The 19,593-nt window shown below is 37.7% G+C and overlaps 1 protein-coding gene across 1 annotated transcript in view; it reads right to left on the bottom strand.

Annotated features, from left to right (window-relative positions):
• Positions 1-19,593, bottom strand: part of st3gal8 (ST3 beta-galactoside alpha-2,3-sialyltransferase 8) — a 30,375-nt gene extending 10,782 nt beyond the window's left edge. Inside the window, exons 1-6 of the mRNA XM_047347058.1 lie at positions 19,411-19,593; positions 7,654-7,988; positions 2,468-2,621; positions 2,249-2,387; positions 1,080-1,273; positions 811-990 (exon numbers count right to left, since the gene is read on the bottom strand). Of these exons, the coding sequence (XP_047203014.1) occupies positions 811-990; positions 1,080-1,273; positions 2,249-2,387; positions 2,468-2,621; positions 7,654-7,801 (815 nt within the window). The 5' untranslated portion in view covers positions 7,802-7,988; positions 19,411-19,593. The remainder of the gene's footprint in view (positions 1-810; positions 991-1,079; positions 1,274-2,248; positions 2,388-2,467; positions 2,622-7,653; positions 7,989-19,410) is intronic.

Here is a 19,593-nt window from a genome sequence, read left to right as displayed (position 1 = left end):
TAAGCCCTTCTTGACCGGCCTGTAATTTTTGGTGGTGCTTTCCATTTGAAGATGATGAATTGAAGGTGTTCCAAGGGAACATCAAAGATTTGTTTTATAGAGATTGTTTTACAACCCCACCCTGACTTGTACTTCTCAACAAATTTGTGCCCGACTTGTTTGGAGAGCTCCTTTGTCTTCATGGTGTGATGCCTCTTGCTTATTAGAAAAGATGTATTACTGAAAGATCAGGTGACACTCTGATTGCACACAGGTGGACTTCATTTAACTAATTATGTGACTTTTGTAGGTAATTGACTGAACTAAAACTTTTCAAACTTTGCAAACTTTCTGTTTTGTGCAGACCCATCACATAGAATAAAACAAAAAACCTTTAAATTACAGAGTAGAATGTATGTTAAAGGAAGGTTGGGTGGAAGAAAAGGGTGTAGTAGAAAATGGTGCCAGGACAAGTATTGAGTGCATATACTGTACAGTATATGCAGTATATGGACATACTTTTTAATGGGCAAGCATTTCTGTATTAAAAATATATATTTCTAAAACATTTAAATGTTCTAATTTTCTAACAAACTGAATTTGGAGTTTTCTCTAGCTGTAAACCATAATTATAAAAACAAACAGAAATGAATGGAAATATCACTCTGCATGTAATGAACAGTTTCATATTTCAAAATGATTTAGGACAAGAAATGAGCTTTTCAATAATATTCTAATTTACTGAGATGTACCTGTATGTAACGGTTCATATAAACTTGTGAATTAACTCTACACAGACTTATGATTTATATTTAGGCGTAAAGGTCTTACATTTTGATATGGCCGGTTGACAATGCACTGGTCAGCCACTCCAGATCCCTCAGCTTGAATGGCAGCAGGACGAGGCTGACTCCATGATCCACATCCACAGCACTCTCTGGGTACAGGAAGTGATGCGTTGTCCTATTCCCGACATCCTTCTCGAAACCTCGAGTTACTGCCTTGTTCATTCTAAGCAGGAGAAAGGTCAATGAGGAGTATGAGAACTGAGGGTCTATTTTTGCATTCATCTGCATGCAATCTTGGACATACAAACATACCGAATAATGAAGCTGTGCGAGTTTATTAATTTGCCGTGTCCGGATCCCTGCAGGTTGCCCGAGTTGCCGACAACTGCACATGTACGGCAACGTGTGGGGACCCTCCTGGTCTCCACAGTGGGTGGAGAAATGACCTGAAACATTTTGATCATCACTTCCTCTAAAGTCTGGTCATTATCAGATCGCTGAAGACCCTGTGAAAAATGTATAAAACTGTAGTGAATCATTTAGGACCAGTAGTATGTAGGATTTAGCAGACTTTAAAGGAATTTTAATGGTTGCAGACTGCTGTAAGAAAGCCTACAGTGGATTTAATACAAGAAAGAACATAAAGATGTTAAAGCAGTCAACCTCTTAGTTATGTTTCAGCTACAGACTGCATTCTATAAACCTGAGTGATGATGTTAGCAGCTTTGGTACTACCCCTCCTCCTTTTAATCTACTAATGGTTTCTGCAGCAAGACGTAATCTATAAATAGTGGAAAAAGACTGAAAACATTAGTCTCCGTGTACACAGTGCAGACAGCTTCTCTATCAGGAAACCAGAAACATATTTAGGATTGCTTCAGACTTTTTATAAAAAAAAACAAAAAAACACTACATGGCCTTTCTTTTTGTACACATGATTTCAGATTACGCATTTGCAGTCTGCAAGGACTTCCTGTAAGATGACTCAGACTGTTGTTGCTCCTCATCCATTTTCAAATACAAGAAACAGCCACATAAAACATAAATTTCCAAAATTGTGAAGTTGCTATTATCTGCAGATTGGTATTAATATTACAGAGAATTCTTGGAAGAGCTTTTTAATCCAGGTATTTGAGCAAACAAAATTTGAGTAAAGTTGATGCCCATGATGTAACCTTCTCAGATTTGTTAATTTACAGACCAAACCAGCTTATACACAACACCTTTGAGCATAATTATGCTTCACTCTTGTAGTTTACAGGTAGGAAATATATCATGTTTAGATTAAAAAAGGCTAAACTTGATGTCATATAAAATATGAAACGTTTATGAACTCAAAGGCACACTGAATAAAACAGTAAATTTTACAATTTAACTCAGTCTTTAAGTTGAGCGTCAAACCTCAGGCATGCAGACAAAGGTTTTGAAATGCTTTTTGATAAGATCAGGGACAGCAAAATGTAACTACAATTTTTCCTCACCAACCACCATGCAAGTGCATCAGCATCAAAGTTGTTGTTCTTGGCACGTAGAATGGGTTGCTGGTTGGGGTCGTAGTGTTGGCTGAACCATGCAGACCCTTTGAGGTCTGAAACACAGGACTCTGAGCAATCACACGGCCTGAAAGAGGATGGCACTGAGCATCATGCAGAGACAGAGAATTACAGGACACAACAGTACAAAGCCTCTAAAGCAATTACTTAAGGTACTGGAAGTCCTCTACAAGCTGCTCCTCTTCTTCCACTTCTATTTCCTCTTCCTCCTCCATTTCTTCTACATCAGCCTCAGGGCGCATGGTGCTGGGAGGAGGAGGGGCAGGAGTCAGGACAGCAGGAGCCACTGTTGGCTCAACCACTGCAAGCAAACAAGATATTAAAATACTGTCAAAATAAGGTGAGATTGTTCCATGTAATTCATGCACATTTAGTAACTGCTCACAGTTAACTCCATAAAAGTTACAATGAATATCCTTATGTGTAATCCATGCAATAATTATTAAAACACACAATTGAAGCAGTAGGGAGTGAAACAAGCATGTTCTCATATTCTGGAGCTGAGAGACTGGAGAGGCCTGTGTGGAGCCACATATTAACTGTCTTATCTTTTGCAGAAGTATAAACAACAAGTATCCAATGATGTATGATGATTTTCCAAGTATTAAATGCAATTAGTAATCTTTGATCATTAAGTAAAAAGATATATGATTGAAATGTGGGTAAGAACTGAGAATTAAAGTAAAAAAAACATTAAGGTTTGACATTCTTAATCAGCTATATATGAAAGAGATATAACGTTAATTATTTGTGAAGCATGAATAAAAAAGAATGAAGTGATGGTTTTGAAACTGTGTTTTAAAATAAATGCAGAAAGCTGAGAATGGAATGTGTAATACTGTGTAAAGTTTAAAACTGAGCAGATTAGGGAAAGAACTGTAGGATGACTAGGAGTGACGAGAGCCAGCTGCATGCTGACAGCGAACCTTTTGAAGTCTAAACGGGAGGAAGGGAGGATGCGACTACAGCCAGCTGCGTGGCTATTACCGGCATCTCCAAGGCCGGAAAACAGAATCAGTAGGTCACGATGACCATGACTGAAGTATTGAGCAATAATCAAGAAGCTGAGCTGAATAGGTTGCGCAATAACTGAGAAGCCTAATAAGGGGCTGACTGATGAAAGCATCAAGCATCATAAAAGCAATGCTCACGGAGGGAACGGGGTTGTTTCCTCGCAGAAGACCAGCGAACAAGATCGGACGGAGAAAAGAAGCTCAGATGGAAAAGGAACAGAGACACAGCCTAGCTGATCAACTGCATTAAAAAGAGGATCAACCCGTTGGCGCAGAAAGGATTGTGCCTCAAAATTAGGAATCTGATTTCATCTAAAGCCTTTTTATCCAAACAACAGAAGTGAATTTGATCGGTGAACAGCTGATTGCTCTAAGTTTCAGGCTTCTGGAAGTCCTGAATCAACCTCATTTATGCCTCCGGGTTTCCTTCAACTCTTCAGCCTCTGGAAACTACTGTCTTCAGAGATATATGACAACAAAGATCTTGTTTAACCATCGAAGCCTGGAGCATCAGTGCCTGCCACTTAAAGGAAGAAAACTGAAGATTAAGTTGTATTCCCTTCAAGAAACCACTAGTTGTTACCAGAAGAATCTTCTCCATCAGGTGCATGGATGAGCCTCCGTCTTCAAAGCCTCTCCAAACTCATTAGTTTCAGCATCAGGGAAAGACAGGTTGAGTTGATTGATTCATTCTATTATTGAAATTATTTTTTGTTGCCAAATTTTAGCTGTTACTGACCCCTGCAAAAGCATTACTAATTAAAGAAAGCATATAAAATTCTAGTTAAATCGTGGACATTCAATTATTTGAGTCACCGTATTGTTGGTTTTTCATTGGTGGTAAAAAGTCTTGTTGCCTGGTTCTAATATATTTTAGGAGGTTTCTATAGGTTGCCTTAGCCAAGTTTGTCAAAACAGCGCCCTTGGGGCTCATGCCAAGCCACTAAAATCAACCTAGCCCATATACCAAGAGCCAGTTGTAAATTAGGGAACGAGCAGCCGTGAACAAAAGTGACTGTTGAAAGTGTGGATGACTGCGGTAGGCTACTCGGTCGCCCGGACCTCCAGGTGAAGAAGGGTGAGACTTTTGTATGAAGGCTGTTAGAGGCTAGGCGAGTCATTTCCCGACACCAGCTTAAACATAACTTTCAGTAAACCTGCTTAGTAAGACCTTTCAGGTTTAGGGAAGTCCGGACCCGTTGGATGGAGAGCTGGATTGAGCAATCAATCCCTTTAGACATAGGGAAGTAGGAGGGAGGGGTTAGCTCAATGGACAACGAAAATACAAAATAATTAAGCAAATAATGCATCATGGGAACTCTGTGTATCATATGTGTGTTTTTTTTGACTATGCTTATTTTTCAGAATGTTGTGACTATGTACAGCTGAATTTACTGGTTTATCTCAATGTAATGTGCAAATGTAATTTGGCCTGTACCGACTTAGGGCCTGATCTTCAAAGATACCAAATAGCAGGTGCTAATTTGCATGTACTATAAATAAATTGTACGCACAATAAGTGGGCCTGTTGCATGCAATTTTTTGCATGTGCAATGGAGAACAGATGCAACAGGTGCATACCGCTCTATTCAAACAAGGAAATTGCCTGTGCTACTGGATGGCACAAGAGGAAAAGCAAACAGATCCTCTGCTGTGGTGCTAGAAATATGCAGGGATTGTTAAGCTGCATCATTATAAATGATCCAGTTGCTGGTCTTTTCCTTCCATTCTGTTCGGCCCTTGCTTTTCTGGACTGTTAGTTAACTTTTGTTGTGCTACTCACAGCAGGTTAGTCATCTGCCCCAACAAGATTTATCTTCTCTTGCTCAACGTAACTCACAACAAATCGGCCAATCAATATTAACAGTGTAAAAGACAAATATGTCTGTTAGTTAATTTGTCTCCCTTTATTTTTTAATTCTTTTCAGAGACTCCCAGGGTTCTGTTGTTTTTTTGAGAGTATATGTTTAAAGAGTGCAGAGTTTATCATAAACAGCCACAATATTTAACCCTGAACGTAATATTAGCAACATAAAAATAGATTGTAGTAGGAGTTGGAAATCCGTATATTATACCTTTGCTAATTTTTAAAAATAGTGTCACATAACTGTCCTGAAAAAAAGTTAAATTGAACATTTATGTACGTAAAAATAAATTATTTTCCAATGATTTTACTAAATTCGTTTTGTTTGGTTTGCCAGTATTTTAACGATATACAACGTGTTTGATTGTTTTATGGTGACACAAAATAATGTTTTACTGCATAAACAAAACCCTCCCCTGGCATGTGTACACATTTAAACAACATAATCAAACTGATCCAGCTCCGATTGCCCTGAAATTACATAACATTGCTGTCAATAATGCTGCCTTAAAATGGTGATTTTTCACCTGCTAACAAGTGATTTTAGCATCCAGTTTTCAAATGAAGGATTTAATCTGCCCTATAATGGCTTTAGTTCTTTCCTATTATTATATTATCAACATCAAAGCACAGTAGGTATTTTTCATTTTTCATTACAGGCTGTGCGCATTTGATCAGTTATGCATTTTGCCATGATCAGGTTTGTGTACATTCAGCAGATGATCACTGACATTGATGTTACGCTGGAATGATGTTGAATGAAGTGTTGCAAGGAGTTTTACCATAGGAGAAATATCATGGCTTGTGTTTGTGATTGGCTCCAAATCAGAGCTTAGAAAATCCTATGTAGAATACTCTATTTTATTTTTTGTATCTATTTTTATTTTTGACAACCCAAAATTGTTGGCACATGTACAGATTTATCTATCTATGCATCCTTCTGGCCAAAGTGACAGCAGACATTTGTGTATCCCAGATGGCACCTGCATTTCAAACATGCTAAATCTACATGTAAAATTTGCGACCGCAAACCATTTCGGGCTTTGAAAATCGCATTGTGGGAGGTGAGGGATGACAATGGTATATCCTCCTTCCATGAATCTGTGCATCATATGTTTTGCATATTCATGAAGGCAGACATGCTAAAAAGTTTGTGCCTGCAGTTCCGCAGATTTTGCACACGCAGTCCGAATGCCTCCTTGTTTGTAGATCACCTTTGCAAACACAAACTAGTTTGTGTGCGGTTTTGTACATGCAAATCTTTTGAAGATCAGGGACTACGACTGTTAAAGTGCATTTACAGCCATTTAATCCTAAAACACCAAATTGTCACCACAAAATGTTGTCTTCCATAGCTTTTCCTTCTCACCAGTCTGGGCAACATGGTTCTTGACTGTGGATCTTGTTGATCCTTTGCGTATAATATCCTTGGGTCTAAATCAGTTTTGCATAATCTCTTGAACAACTTTATTAGGCACATCTGTTCAGTTACTTGTCAACACAAAAAGTGAAACAGACAACCACATAGCTGTATTTCACTGCATTTAGGAATCTGGACTTGGTGAAAAATGACTTCATAGCTCTAACTGAGCATCAGAATGCTGGAACACCTACTGGGATTTTCCCAAACAACCATCTCTGGTTCACATGTAAAGGTAAAAAAAAGACAAAATATACAGGGAGCAGCAGCTGTGTGGAAAGGTGGACTCTTGTAAGCTGATAGAATGGCAACAATTGCTCAAGTAACTGCTTGTTAGAACCAAGGTATGCAGAACACAAGGTTTCAATGTACAAAATTTCAAACCTTGAAGCAGATGGGCTACAGCCGTAGAGTACGACACCAGGTGCCACTACTGCCAACAGGAAACCGAGACAGCAACTCAAACAGGCTCACCAAAATAACGGACTGTAAAAACATTGCCTCCTTCAATTCCAACTGAACATTTCAGAGGGTTTGATCATTAATTTCGTATATAACATGAAAGCATGGATCCACCCTGCCTTGTATCAACAATTTAGACACTGGTTATTGCATATCTCTTTCTTTACGATCTCAGTGTACCTATCTCCTGATGGCTACTTTCAGCAGGATAATGCACCATTTTACAAAACTACTGAAGCAATTCTGAATGCAACAGGGTTTCTAACCTGCTACTTACCAAATGTGCCCAATAAAGTTGCTAGGGAGTTAATACTGTTCCTCATGTCTTCCTCTTCCAGAAACAACACTCATCTATTAGGAACAACAATGACCCAACACAATCTACAAAAGCCATGATTACCCATCACCCCAAACAAACAGAAGCAAAGATTCTGAACTACCTCCTGGTACTTTAAATATGTAAAAGCATCTGATAAAATAAAGGTATAGTCTTTTCTATTACTTTTTATACTCAAATACCACTGAGTTGTCAATGTTACCATTACAATGACTTTCTCATTTCTAAGCTTCTTACCCGTCTCTCTGCTGGAGGCTGTGGCCCTGCTGTTGAGGTGGGCTCTTGGTGGTAGGATATGTCTCCTTTGCATGCTCTGGCTTGCGAGCATTAGGAGGAGAACGGCAGCAATCGCTACAACGACACAAAGCTTCCTCCTAACCAACATGGCTCGATAAAAGATGGTAGGTGGTGACAGCAGGAGGAAGAAAGTGGCGGTGAATTGATAACTGATTAACTATGTCAGCATAGTTGTTGTCATCTGGACATTTTGCTCTTTTCAGTTGTCTCTCCTCTCCATTTCATTTCGATTAAACTTGAGTCCAGTGCTGCTTTCTGCACAGTGGGGACAGGATCTGTAGTCGCAGACAGAAAAAAACATAAATATTACCATACAACACTTTAAATTATATTTGGAGACAAGCTTCGGTTGGCTACTGGACTGCTGGAGTCAATAAATTATCTTTACTAGGCTAGTACGTGTTCCTAAACTAATAACGTTTAATATTTAAAAGGGCTGCACTTCTAATGACAAGTGATATCAGGAGCATTACTTACACCAAGAACACATCGACAGCTGACAAAACCTGCACAAGACTCAAAACGATAGCAAATATTGCATCATGATGGAAATTTAAAAGGCACAGTAAAAACTATGACAATCTATAAAACAAAGCAATAAGCTATGTAAATATGTAATTTTTCCTAATTAAATGTACTCACAGTAAGCATGTAATGACAACACATCACTAGAGTAATGTACTGTCCAAAAAATAAACATACATGTAGTTAAAGTACAATATGTGTGATCAATCATACTGCTGACATTTTGAGGAACCAATCCCTTTGTATAAAATCTTATTTAGAAGAAAACCATTTAAAAGAAATCTTGATCTCAGGTCACAAACAAACACACCACCCTCCACATTGTTCAACTAGGAAAAAGACAGAAAGCCCAAGTTGCTGATCTTTGGAGAAGAATGGAGTCCCCCTTCTTCTCCTCCAGGCCATCACTTCCCCTCTGCTCCAGCAGGAATGTTTCCCTGCAGACAAACGTGGTCTGTGAATACCAATCAGATCTACATTTATTTAAGCTTCACCTGTTTCAGTTTTTCTCTGCTCTGGTCAGCTTCAGTGCATAAAAGCTTTGTCTCCAACATTTGCTCTAAAATAACTGAACAGCTAAAAACTGTAAACAACATGCAGCCAACTAATAGCAATAAAAAGAAAGAAAAGCCACTTCCCTTTTTAAAGCATTAGCAAATACCGACCTCCACCCTAAACCACAATGACCACCATTTATTTCAGGAACAGGGGTTTCAGAACACAAAACACAGAACTGCACTCACAGGCACATTCATGTATACTCCAAACTCTGATGGAGTAGATCTTCACTCTTTGAGCTTCATGTTTTCTGAGATTTTTGGAGTTTTAATGTTTTCTGTACAGGGTGCCAGACAAACTCCCTGATTTTTACAGGGAGTTTGACTAAAGGTTTTGGTTTTTTTCTCTAAAGAAAGAATAGTAAAATTTTTGGAGGATTTGTTTTTCAGGGGTTCACCATGAGGTTGAATGTCTGGCTTTAAATTCCTTCTAATAGGGCTGCCTTTACTGCCCTGTATAATACTGCCCTTTATAGAAGCGCAATAATGCCCAAATTCCTCAGCAAAAACTACAGCATGCAGAATAAATGACAGAAATAATAAAATTAAAAAAGTGATGAATGGACAACTACAAAGTTTTAAACCTTTTAAGATCGTCAAACCTGCTGGCATATTCAGCAGTTTTAATCAGGCCTATTTTTGACTTTGGATAAGCTTGGGATCAATTTTGACCAGGTCCACAGATTGATTCTTTATTCTGAATGGATCGGAAAGTCTAAAGGTCTTTGCAATTATGCTGAACCCCTCTTGCTAAACGCAGTACTTCAAGGTGCAGTCTGGCAGTGCAAACGTGATCTCATCAAGGTTGTCTTTACCCCCATCTGTTGCCAAAGTAGGTCACTCAAAGAGTTGCAGCAGCAACTCAACTTTCCTTGCCAAAAGCTTTCACAGCAGCTCTCATTAGTGTAGAGAACGTATCTTCTTAGCGGCCTGTAAAAGCACCACCAAACAGACCGAGTTGAAAGAACAGCGGCATCATAATGACTGTCAGCTGAGTCAGAGTCTGTATGTTATTTTGGAGTTGGGGGGTTGAGAGTGGAGGAGTCAGGGTTAGAGGCCACATGGTTTCCTGTGCTAAGAAACACAGTGACAGCACTCCTTCCTTTCTTTTTTCCGTGGTCTCCACCTTCTGTTTTTCGGTGAGAACAGCAAGCAGCTGCTCTACTGATGGAGTGAAGTGACCAACTGGAAAACAGCAAAAGCACAGACAAATAGAAATGTCACTTGCCTAATGAAGATTAAAACACCTTTTAATTAGTTTGACCTGTTTTCAATAAAGAAAATTAAAAAATCGAGGGAGCTCAAAAGGTCACAGATGTTTTGTTGGATTTTTTGTTTTATTGTATTCATACCTCACTAGATAAATAGCCCAGGGGGGAACATTTTTAAAGGGTTATATGCACTACTAGAAAAAACAAAGAATTCCAGAATCCAAAATACCAATACCTCAACACACCGGCACAGCTCTCCAACACACTAAAAGCACTGCACTGCTCTGCAGGGGAAAAACATGCACTTCAAAAGGAAGTTCTGCAGATTGGCCACAATGCACATCAAGAAAATGCTGCAAAGTTGCCTGAGAGAGTTTAAGAAATGCTAATGGATTTTCACCTATCTACCATTCAAAACAGTTATAGTGGGGTAAATATTTGGTCCTTGATATCTTGGTTGCTAAACCTTGTTACAAATTAAAAAGTAAGTCCTTACCTCACATGCACTTACATGTTTCTTTCTAAAATAATACTTAATTCTTAATAAGAAAAATAACTATGCTTCACTTTTTGCACCAGCAGACATTTGACTCACTCTGTGCTTTAGGCCATTAGTAAAGTTAGCTGATCGCACTGACCTTTAATGGAAGAGAGACCACAGGGTCCGAAAAAAGAAAATGCACAAATAGTTTTTTTTCAGTTCTTGTATGGCAGCATTTGGTTTAGATTAACCTTCTCTGTCGGAGTGTAAACCACTGAATAAAAAGCATGCAACATGGTCCAAAATACAGCATGTTTCCTTATTATGCACATTACTTCTCAGAGATGCAAATAAGAAAAACCCAATGATTTTTGATATACACTTAGGTACTTAAATTTCAACAAGAAAATGAGAAACGGTCTGGTTTAACGTCAGTGATTGAATCAACAGAAACCATAAACATGCGAATCAGACTTTGTGAGACCGATAAGACATCTGCTGACGCTTAAAGCATGACCATACATGCTACAGAGCAAACAGAAAGATCGTGAGAAAGAGTACTGAAGAGTGTGTGGAAATCACATTTAACCGAAATGTATCAAACGCAGAAGTATTTTTCAAACAAAACATTTTGTTTTGCTTGCATGAAATTCAGTCTCTTCTAACATAAAAAAATAACATCCTAACCTGTCCATCAGTCCTTTACAAGCCAGGGCTCAGACAGATAAGAACACACAAACATGCACAAGGAAATAGTTTTAACAACCACATTTCTTAAGGAGGAAAAAGAATAAAAAAAATATTCGCCTATTTCCTGTTAGATATTGGTCAGAAAGAGACCGGTTTACACCTAGAGTTAAGGTCAGTTTACATACAATCATCATGAATATCAATAATTTTGGCCAATTAATTATTAATTTATTATTCTTTTGTGAGAGTAGAGTGATTATATGGCATAGAAGTTTAAGGAATATTTTTAAACCAAAATTAGGTTTTTAAAATTGTACTGCACATTTTCTTAAGTCCATGCGGGGCCAAAATTATACATACACGCTCAAATATATACATACACCCAAATTGATATTTGGATAAGCATACCTGAACAACGCTCACCTTTATTAGATGCTTTTGTAGCCAAAAAAAGCTGTTGCTATAATTATGGCTGGATATGTGAACACCTTTTTGTTAATATTGGGAGACTTCATTGAATTTTATCATTTTCCTGCCATGGACTTAAAGCAAAGGCCACACATTTTCAATACGACTGAAGCCCGGGGTTTGGGAACACAATTCAGGCAGGTATTGTGAGGATCCCAGAATTGTTTTTTTTTTTTTTTTTTTTTTAGAAGTAATTTTTCTATTTGAACATCTAATTTTGTTCAACTTTCAACAATCTAACCCACAAATGTCTCCCTCAGATTAAAGGGAAAGTTGTCTGAATGTTCAGGAACAATCCAAGAACCACAAAGTGTCAAGCCATTAATAAACAGGAAGATACTGTAAGCTGTGTCATTGTCTATATTGGGTGTTAACATCAGCACCCTGTGAGGGTGCTGCAAGTGAAAAAAAAGCTTCTACTCAAAAAACACTTTTAAGCTCCACAAAAACAAGAAAAATGCCTTCTGGAGAAACGTTTTATGAGGCAACAACCCATTTAGCAACAGTGAGAAAAAGATTGCGTAAATGAGTCAAAGTAAAGCATTCAAACCTGGAAAAAAAATGCACCACCTCAAACACGGTGGTGGTAGCATCATGCAGAGGTTCTGTCTCACTGTTAGAGGATCTACAGCATCAACTGGATTGAATATTAGGAGGACTACCTTCAAATAAGGGCTGCACGATATCAGAAAAATATGTAACTGTGGTGCTAATGCTGAATATTGCAATGATGATATAGATTACAGTTAAACCACATTTTGTCTAATTTATTTCCCTCATTACAACGTCCTCACCTCAGCCACTAAAAATATACATCTCTTGTGGGCATCAATGGCAGTTATGAATCCTACCAACTTCCTAAATATATTATTGGCATGTAGCGTTGGAATACACTAAATCAACAGATAAATGGTTGAAGCATGGGAACAGTTGGGTGTTACAAAAGGACAATGATCTCAAACGCACATCAAAACTGGTTTTGGCATGAATAAAGTAAGGAAACAAATGTTTAAATGACCCTCAACCTCAATCCTAATAAAACATGTATGGACTATGCTGAAAAACTTGTTCCATGCCAGGCAACTAACCAAATTACAATCAAAGACCAAACCCAAATTATGCTAGGAGCTTGGAAATGTGGAGAAAAGCACATGGCTGCAACTTGCTAAGGTACTTAAGTCTCAATATTAGTGGTGTATGTACATATTTGAGCCTGTTTTATAAGTTTGACCCTATGTTAATTAGAGAAAATGTATAAAATGCTGAATCCCTGAGTTCTTTTAAATCAAAGTTAAAACTGATTTGTTTAGAGTTGCCCTGTTCTATTTAAACTATTGACTGAAACATTAATTTCAGTCTGTAGTCCAACTTTTCTTTGTTTTCCTGTTATTTTGCCACTGTAAAGTAATTTTTTTGTTTTCTTATCTTATGCTTTCATCATGTAAGGAACTTTGAAATGTCTTGCTGCCGAAACGTGCTATACAATCAAGTTACAATTCAAACTTTGTACTCAAATTTTGTTTTTAAATTGTATTGAAACTGTATGACCATTCTGGACTAAACAAATTAATTGTTAATAATAGAGGTCCCAAACTATTAAAATATTCAAGCTAGTGATGAGTTTATGTAAACTTCTGACCAGAACTGTATAATTTACAGTTCAGCTAATCATGCCAAAGTGTTCTTTTACATAACCATTTAAGGTTTGGCCATCTTTTCTACAAATAGCATCTTATTTCCTTCAGACTGACCTTTTCTTGCCTTTTCGTCAAGACAAAAAAAGTTCAGACTTCTGAGGCTAATCTGTGATTGCGGTCCAAAGAAATTACCCTGGGTTGAAGTAGACAGAGAGTCTGAACAATCCGTTTCTGTAGTGAAGATTGAAATTAAGGCCTCTATAATTACATTTGCCTACGTACTGACTCAGATCAGGCGACCTGCCTCTCCATCTATAATTACGTTAAGTGTTTTCAGTGTCCTGTTTCAGGCCCACGGATCAAACACAGGTCCTTTAAATACACACACAGAGAAGTCATTGAAGAATACTGTAGACTAGGCCGTCTTTCAGAGATAAATAAATCTTTGTAAATTACACAACATTAAATATAGCAAGCATTTGATATAGGCAAAAATAAATGAACAAAGAGCCACAGATATTAAATATCAAGGATTTTAAAAGGACCAGAAATACGAAGTTATTATGCAACATTTAAATAACCATTCTTGGAATTTTTAAGATTCAAATCTATCTAGTCAAAAGTTTCTACAAAGAAAGTTTAGGCAGGACTGATTTCTTGATTATTATTTTGCCCACTCACCTCTAATATTCTGAGGATAGTGCCACAATAACAACTTAATAATAATAATAATAATAACACACTGCACTTTGGCGCTTTTAAGTATCAGCAATCAACAACTTACTGTTCTTACTGCAGAACGGACAATAAAACACAGTTCATGTCGAAACAGATCACAGTGCCACAACAAACATCCAAAATAACTTTCTGTTACCTTACAGACCCCAGAAACACGCAAAATGTTTCCACAGCTGACTGAGCTGCTTTACAACAAAATATAGAAATACTGCCTGTGAATAGTTTCACAAAGACCTTCAGTTTTATTTTTTAGTGCTGATGTAAATGTAAAAACTTTATAAAGTTCTCTCTTGTCATTTCTCATCTGCTTACTTGTTGTGCTACTTCCAGCATAAAGAACCTGAAGTAATTATCTTTAGACGAGGTGTTTTAGTTTCTAGCTCGGACAAAAGTGTACACACCAAAGCTGTGCTGCAGCTTTCTGAAAACAAGAACTGTTCTTCTTTTCTGTCTTTTTTTTTTACCCCAACTGCACTGGCATGCGCCTCAACAGTTAACATGCAGACAGATGGCTGTCGAGTCTGAGATGTAGCTCTTGGGTATTATCCAGTTGCTCAGGGTGAACTCGCTGGGTTGTTCACTTCGCTCTTGGCAGCTGGCTTGAATATTTTGAAACTTGTAAAATGATGGACTCCAAAAGCGATGTTGGGCTTTTACTCCTTGTTTTTGTTTAGTAAAACTATGTTAAAACATGTCATATGTTGTTCATATCAATTTGCATTTGCCTAATTTTATGATGATGTCATAAGATGTTTTTTTTTGTTTTTTTTACATCATGTACTGATAAAAATAGACCTTGAAGGAATAATACTGATTTTGTTTTATAAACAAAATGTCACCCTAACATTATACAGCATAATGACAACTGACAATACAGGATGTGATTGCTTTATATTATAACTCTCCTCAATGATTATTTTGCATTTTATTGGTACACAACTGAATTAGAGCCTTTATATTGCAATTGTTGTATTTTCATAGTTTAAATGTATTTAAATACAATTCAGTTTAAATATAATACTATATATATATATATATATATATATATATATATATATATATATATATATATAAATAAAACATTCAACAGTTACAAAATCTTTCACAAATAGAGGGTCAAGACTTATGCTAAGAGACCAAATATTTTTGCAGATATCGACACTAGAATAATATGCAGGCCGTAGGTCTGGGCTGTCTTAGTCATTTCCAATCACACATACAATTCATAGATTCTGAAGACCTTACCAAAAGCCTTTCTACACATTTTTTTGTAATTTTAACCCAGTTTAGAGTATTTTCCATTATTGCAAAACACATGAAAGGCAATAAAAAGCTGAAAAGCAAAATTATACGAAGCACGCACTCTGGCTTCATCCCCTTTCACAACCATGTCTAAAACTTTCCAGAGCTTCTTTTCGCCCTCCATTAAGGTACCTTTCTAATTACAGCTGAATTTCATGAAAGGAAATGTGGTGTTTCTTAATATGTTCTTCTTGTTTTCTCTTGAAAGATCAACAACTGCTGATTACACACACAAAACCCCAATGCTTTTGTGGCAATTTCTGGAGAGACAACTGGAGAGACTGAATAGGAATAAGGCTACAGGTCCAGATCATGTCAGCCCTAGAGTCCCGAAGGCCTGTGCAGAGCAGCTCTGTGGGATTCTGCAGCACCTCTTCAACCTTAGCCTGGCCCAGAAGAAGGTTCCGGTGTTGTGGAAGACCTCCTGTCTTGTTTCGGTACCAAAGAAAACTCACCCATCAGTCCTCAATGACTATAGACCTGTTGCCCTGACATCCCATATCATGAAGGTCCTAGAGAGACTCTTGTTGGCCTACCTGAGTAAGCAAACAGTAAATCATCAGGACCCCCTTCAGTTTGCTTATCGTTGTGGAGTTGGAGTTGAAGATGCCATCATACACCTGCTTCAACAAACCCACTGTCATCTGGACAAAGCCAGCAGCACTGTGAGGATCATGTTCTTTGATTTCTCCAGTGCATTTAATACGATCCAACCTGATTTGCTTTGTTAGAAACTCCAGAAGACTCAGGTGGCCTCAACAATCTCCTGGATCAAAGACTACCTGACAAACAGACCACAGTTTGTGAGACTGAAGGGTTGTGAGTCTAACCAGGTAGTCAGCAGCACAGGAGCACCACAGGGGACTGTACTCTCACCATTCCTTTTCACTCTGTACACCTCAGACTTCCAGTACAAGACAGACTCCTGTCATCTCCAGAAATACTCGGATGATTCTGCAGTCGTGGGGTGGATCAGAGATGGACAAGAAGCTGAGTACAGGAAGGTGGTGGACCACTTTGTGGCACGGTGTGGAAACAATCATCTCATGTTGAACGTGACTAAAACAAAGGAGATGATTGTAGATTTTAAGAGAAACAGGAATAAGTCAAAAACTATTTCTATCATGGGAGAAGAAGTGGAGGTGGTGGAGGAGTATAAATACCTCAGTGTTCACCTGGACAACAGACTGGAGTGGAGATGCAACTGTGAACCCATCTACAAGAAGGGACAGAGCAGACTGTACTTCTTGAGGAAGCTTAGGTCCTTTGGTGTTTGCAGCAAGATGCTGCAGATCTTCTATAAGTCTGTTGTGGAGAGTGTGATCTCTTCTACCATCATCTGCTGGGGAAGCAGCATCAGAGCCAGGGACTTAAAAAAGCTCAACAAGCTGATAAAAATGTCTGGCTCTGTTCTGGGGACTCCTCTGGAACCTCTGGAGATCATTGTGGAAAGACGGATTCTTCATAAAATGAAGAACATTATGGAGAACCTTGAGCATCCTCTTCATGAGACTGTCCTACAACAACAGAGTGTCTTCAGTCAGAGGCTTCTTCAGATCTGCTGTAAGACGGAGCGCTACAGGAGATCCTTCCTGCCCACAGCCATCAGCATCTACAACGGCTCTTTGAGGAAACCTTCATAATATGAACTATAACACCATTTAATTTCCCTTTGGGATTAATAAAGTATTTTTGAATTGAATTGAATTACTACGTTTTGAGTAAGTAGCAAGATAAAAATTAACTGCTAAACAGAAAGTAACGCTGTCATATGAAAAGCAACAGTAAAAAAGGCAAGCCACTGCCAGAGGAGGCATACTAAAGGAATAACGCACCAACTTAGTGTTTTTATAAAAACCTGACAAAAAAATCTTAAAGTAAAAAAGAGGGACAATATCAATGCATAATCATATTGTAAAAGCTACATTTATTCCAGTAAGATAATTATAAATCACTTATAATTAGATATTGAAAGGAATTGCATGGGTTTAGATAATACAGCAAGAAAACACAAAGCAATATCGACACCAAGTTTCATGTGATTTTGTGTGGAACAGCATTCTAAAACTTAAAGCAAGATGTTATCTTACTTTAAGAGATATTATTTTTTAATATAAATTTTCCTGAGTAAACTTGGCTCCACTTGTTAAGACCATAAAAGTGTGGACCCACAGCTTCCTGATAATAAAACAACTAAAAGCGGACCTCAGAGGCTTATCAGTCAGCCTATGTGTGCTGCTAGGATATCAGCGAACCCTCAATCAGCAACATTATAGTAGGCAAGGAGTTTTCACCCTCAACAGGAGGAAGTAGCTTCAATATTATATGTACTGGTGAATCGCTCTACTTAGAGTATTTGTGTGAGGTAGAGAAGGTCAGCTAGTTAGTCACCTGAAATGTATCGGACCACCAGATCTACAGGGGCACAAAATAAGAAAGTAGCTTATTTCAGCACACTAATTATTCCTGATTGGGTCTAAAGAAATTAGCAAATTTGTATCTCATATTATAGACAGAATACAATAAAACATTTGCCTTCCACTTTGCTGTTGATACACCTGAATTTGAGGTCAGTTCAAACCACCATTGATATTTAAATAATGGTCGCAGAAAAATCAACCTCACCCTACCTCTAAAAGTAAAAATACATCATGCAGTAGGGAGTAGATAATTTTTCTGTTATATGCAACTATGTCTAAAGTGAAGGTCTTACAATTTAATGTCCATAGATAACCCTTAAGTGATTTTATACCTTACATTGGAAAATGCTAATTTCCTACTTTGTTGGACAGACTAGGATAACACATCATAAAGAACAGAATATAATATAAAGCATCTCAGTAAATTAAAAATATTTTTGTGAAGTTAATTAATTTTAGTGATTCAATTGAAAAAGTAAAACGAGCATTTTAAAAACATTCATTACACAGATATTTTTCAAGGCAAAGTCAATAATCCTCCTTTGATAAACGTTTTACTAATCCATTATAAACTGGTCTGTATAGGATCAAACTTCACTAATTGAATTTGACTAAATACATTTAATTGAAATACACTGGATCCTGTTGATGATATACTTTTAGATATGAACTAGATTGGTTTGTTTTTCCATTTCATTTATTGATTCATAAAGCGCTTTGAAGCATCAAAATAAGGAGACCAAGGAGCATAACAATAAAATCATAAAAGAATTAAAGTGTTGTGAAGTGCCATATCGTTAGCTTCAACTGCCTAAGTTATTTTTGCCAGATGATGATGTTGAATGATGCATGTCTCTTCTTTTTCTCCCATGCATTTTGCTTCCACTTAACTTTCTATTAATATGCTGAACTGTTAACAGTCTTCCCTATGCTTGTGCAGGTAACATATTTCTTTCTAGATTTTTTTTATATTTTTTATTGGTCTTATGCAAAATTCAACTTTTCAAAAACGGGCAAACTTTCATTTTGCATGAGTCATAAATGCTAACAGCAATAAATAATATCACTATGTGTGTGATTGATCTATATAATGTATAAGTGTAAAAGACAACTTTTCGACTATGTTCTGATTTATTGAGATGTACCTGTATGTTAAATAGATCCACTCGCAGAACTTTGAAGAGAGAAATGTTTTTTGAAACAAATTTCAACAACAAACCGGTTGGTTCCCCAGGGCTAACCTTAAACTGCAGTAGCTGAGGACCCTGCAGCGGGTGTGACAGACAGCTGGTGGAGAAAGTGGAGACAAAAAGTCTCAAAGTATTGTATCCTCCAGTTATTCCTCCGCTCACTACTTCTCTGTCTCACGTAGTTCTTTTTCTTTAGTCACACAAACACAGAAATTTCTAAATAAACAAACTACAACAAAAAAGATTGTAATGGACCCCAGGTAGAGTAATAAACAAAACTTTGGTTCAATAAAGAAAAGAGGAAAAAAAGAAAAACTTGCTCGAAAGTTGCTCGCCGGAGTAACCATCCCACTGCGACATATCCCAAATTAAAAATAAAAAGGAGCAGCTGTTTGAGGCTTCAGCGGTTTTCAGGTCCTAAACAGCCGAAAGGATTAGTGAAAAGCTAGTTTGGACTCAACAAGAATGAGAAACTTACGTGTAGCGGCAGGAAAAGTAGCGGTGCAGGCCAGAGCGTTTCTACTTCGTCTCTTTGTGAAGCCGCTGTGCTGATGGCATTATGATGCAGACCCAAGGCTCCGCCCACAGGGAGGGGAGGTTATTCGTGTCTATGGGGTCGTTTGTCATCACCGCCGTTATCAGTGCGCCCAGGGTCTTCCCA

Source organism: Girardinichthys multiradiatus, chromosome 20, assembly GCF_021462225.1.
Source record: "Girardinichthys multiradiatus isolate DD_20200921_A chromosome 20, DD_fGirMul_XY1, whole genome shotgun sequence".
NCBI lineage: Eukaryota > Metazoa > Chordata > Actinopteri > Cyprinodontiformes > Goodeidae > Girardinichthys > Girardinichthys multiradiatus.
The sequence above is the reverse complement of the archived record's forward strand: the minus strand, read 5'-3'. Positions and strand labels throughout refer to the sequence as shown.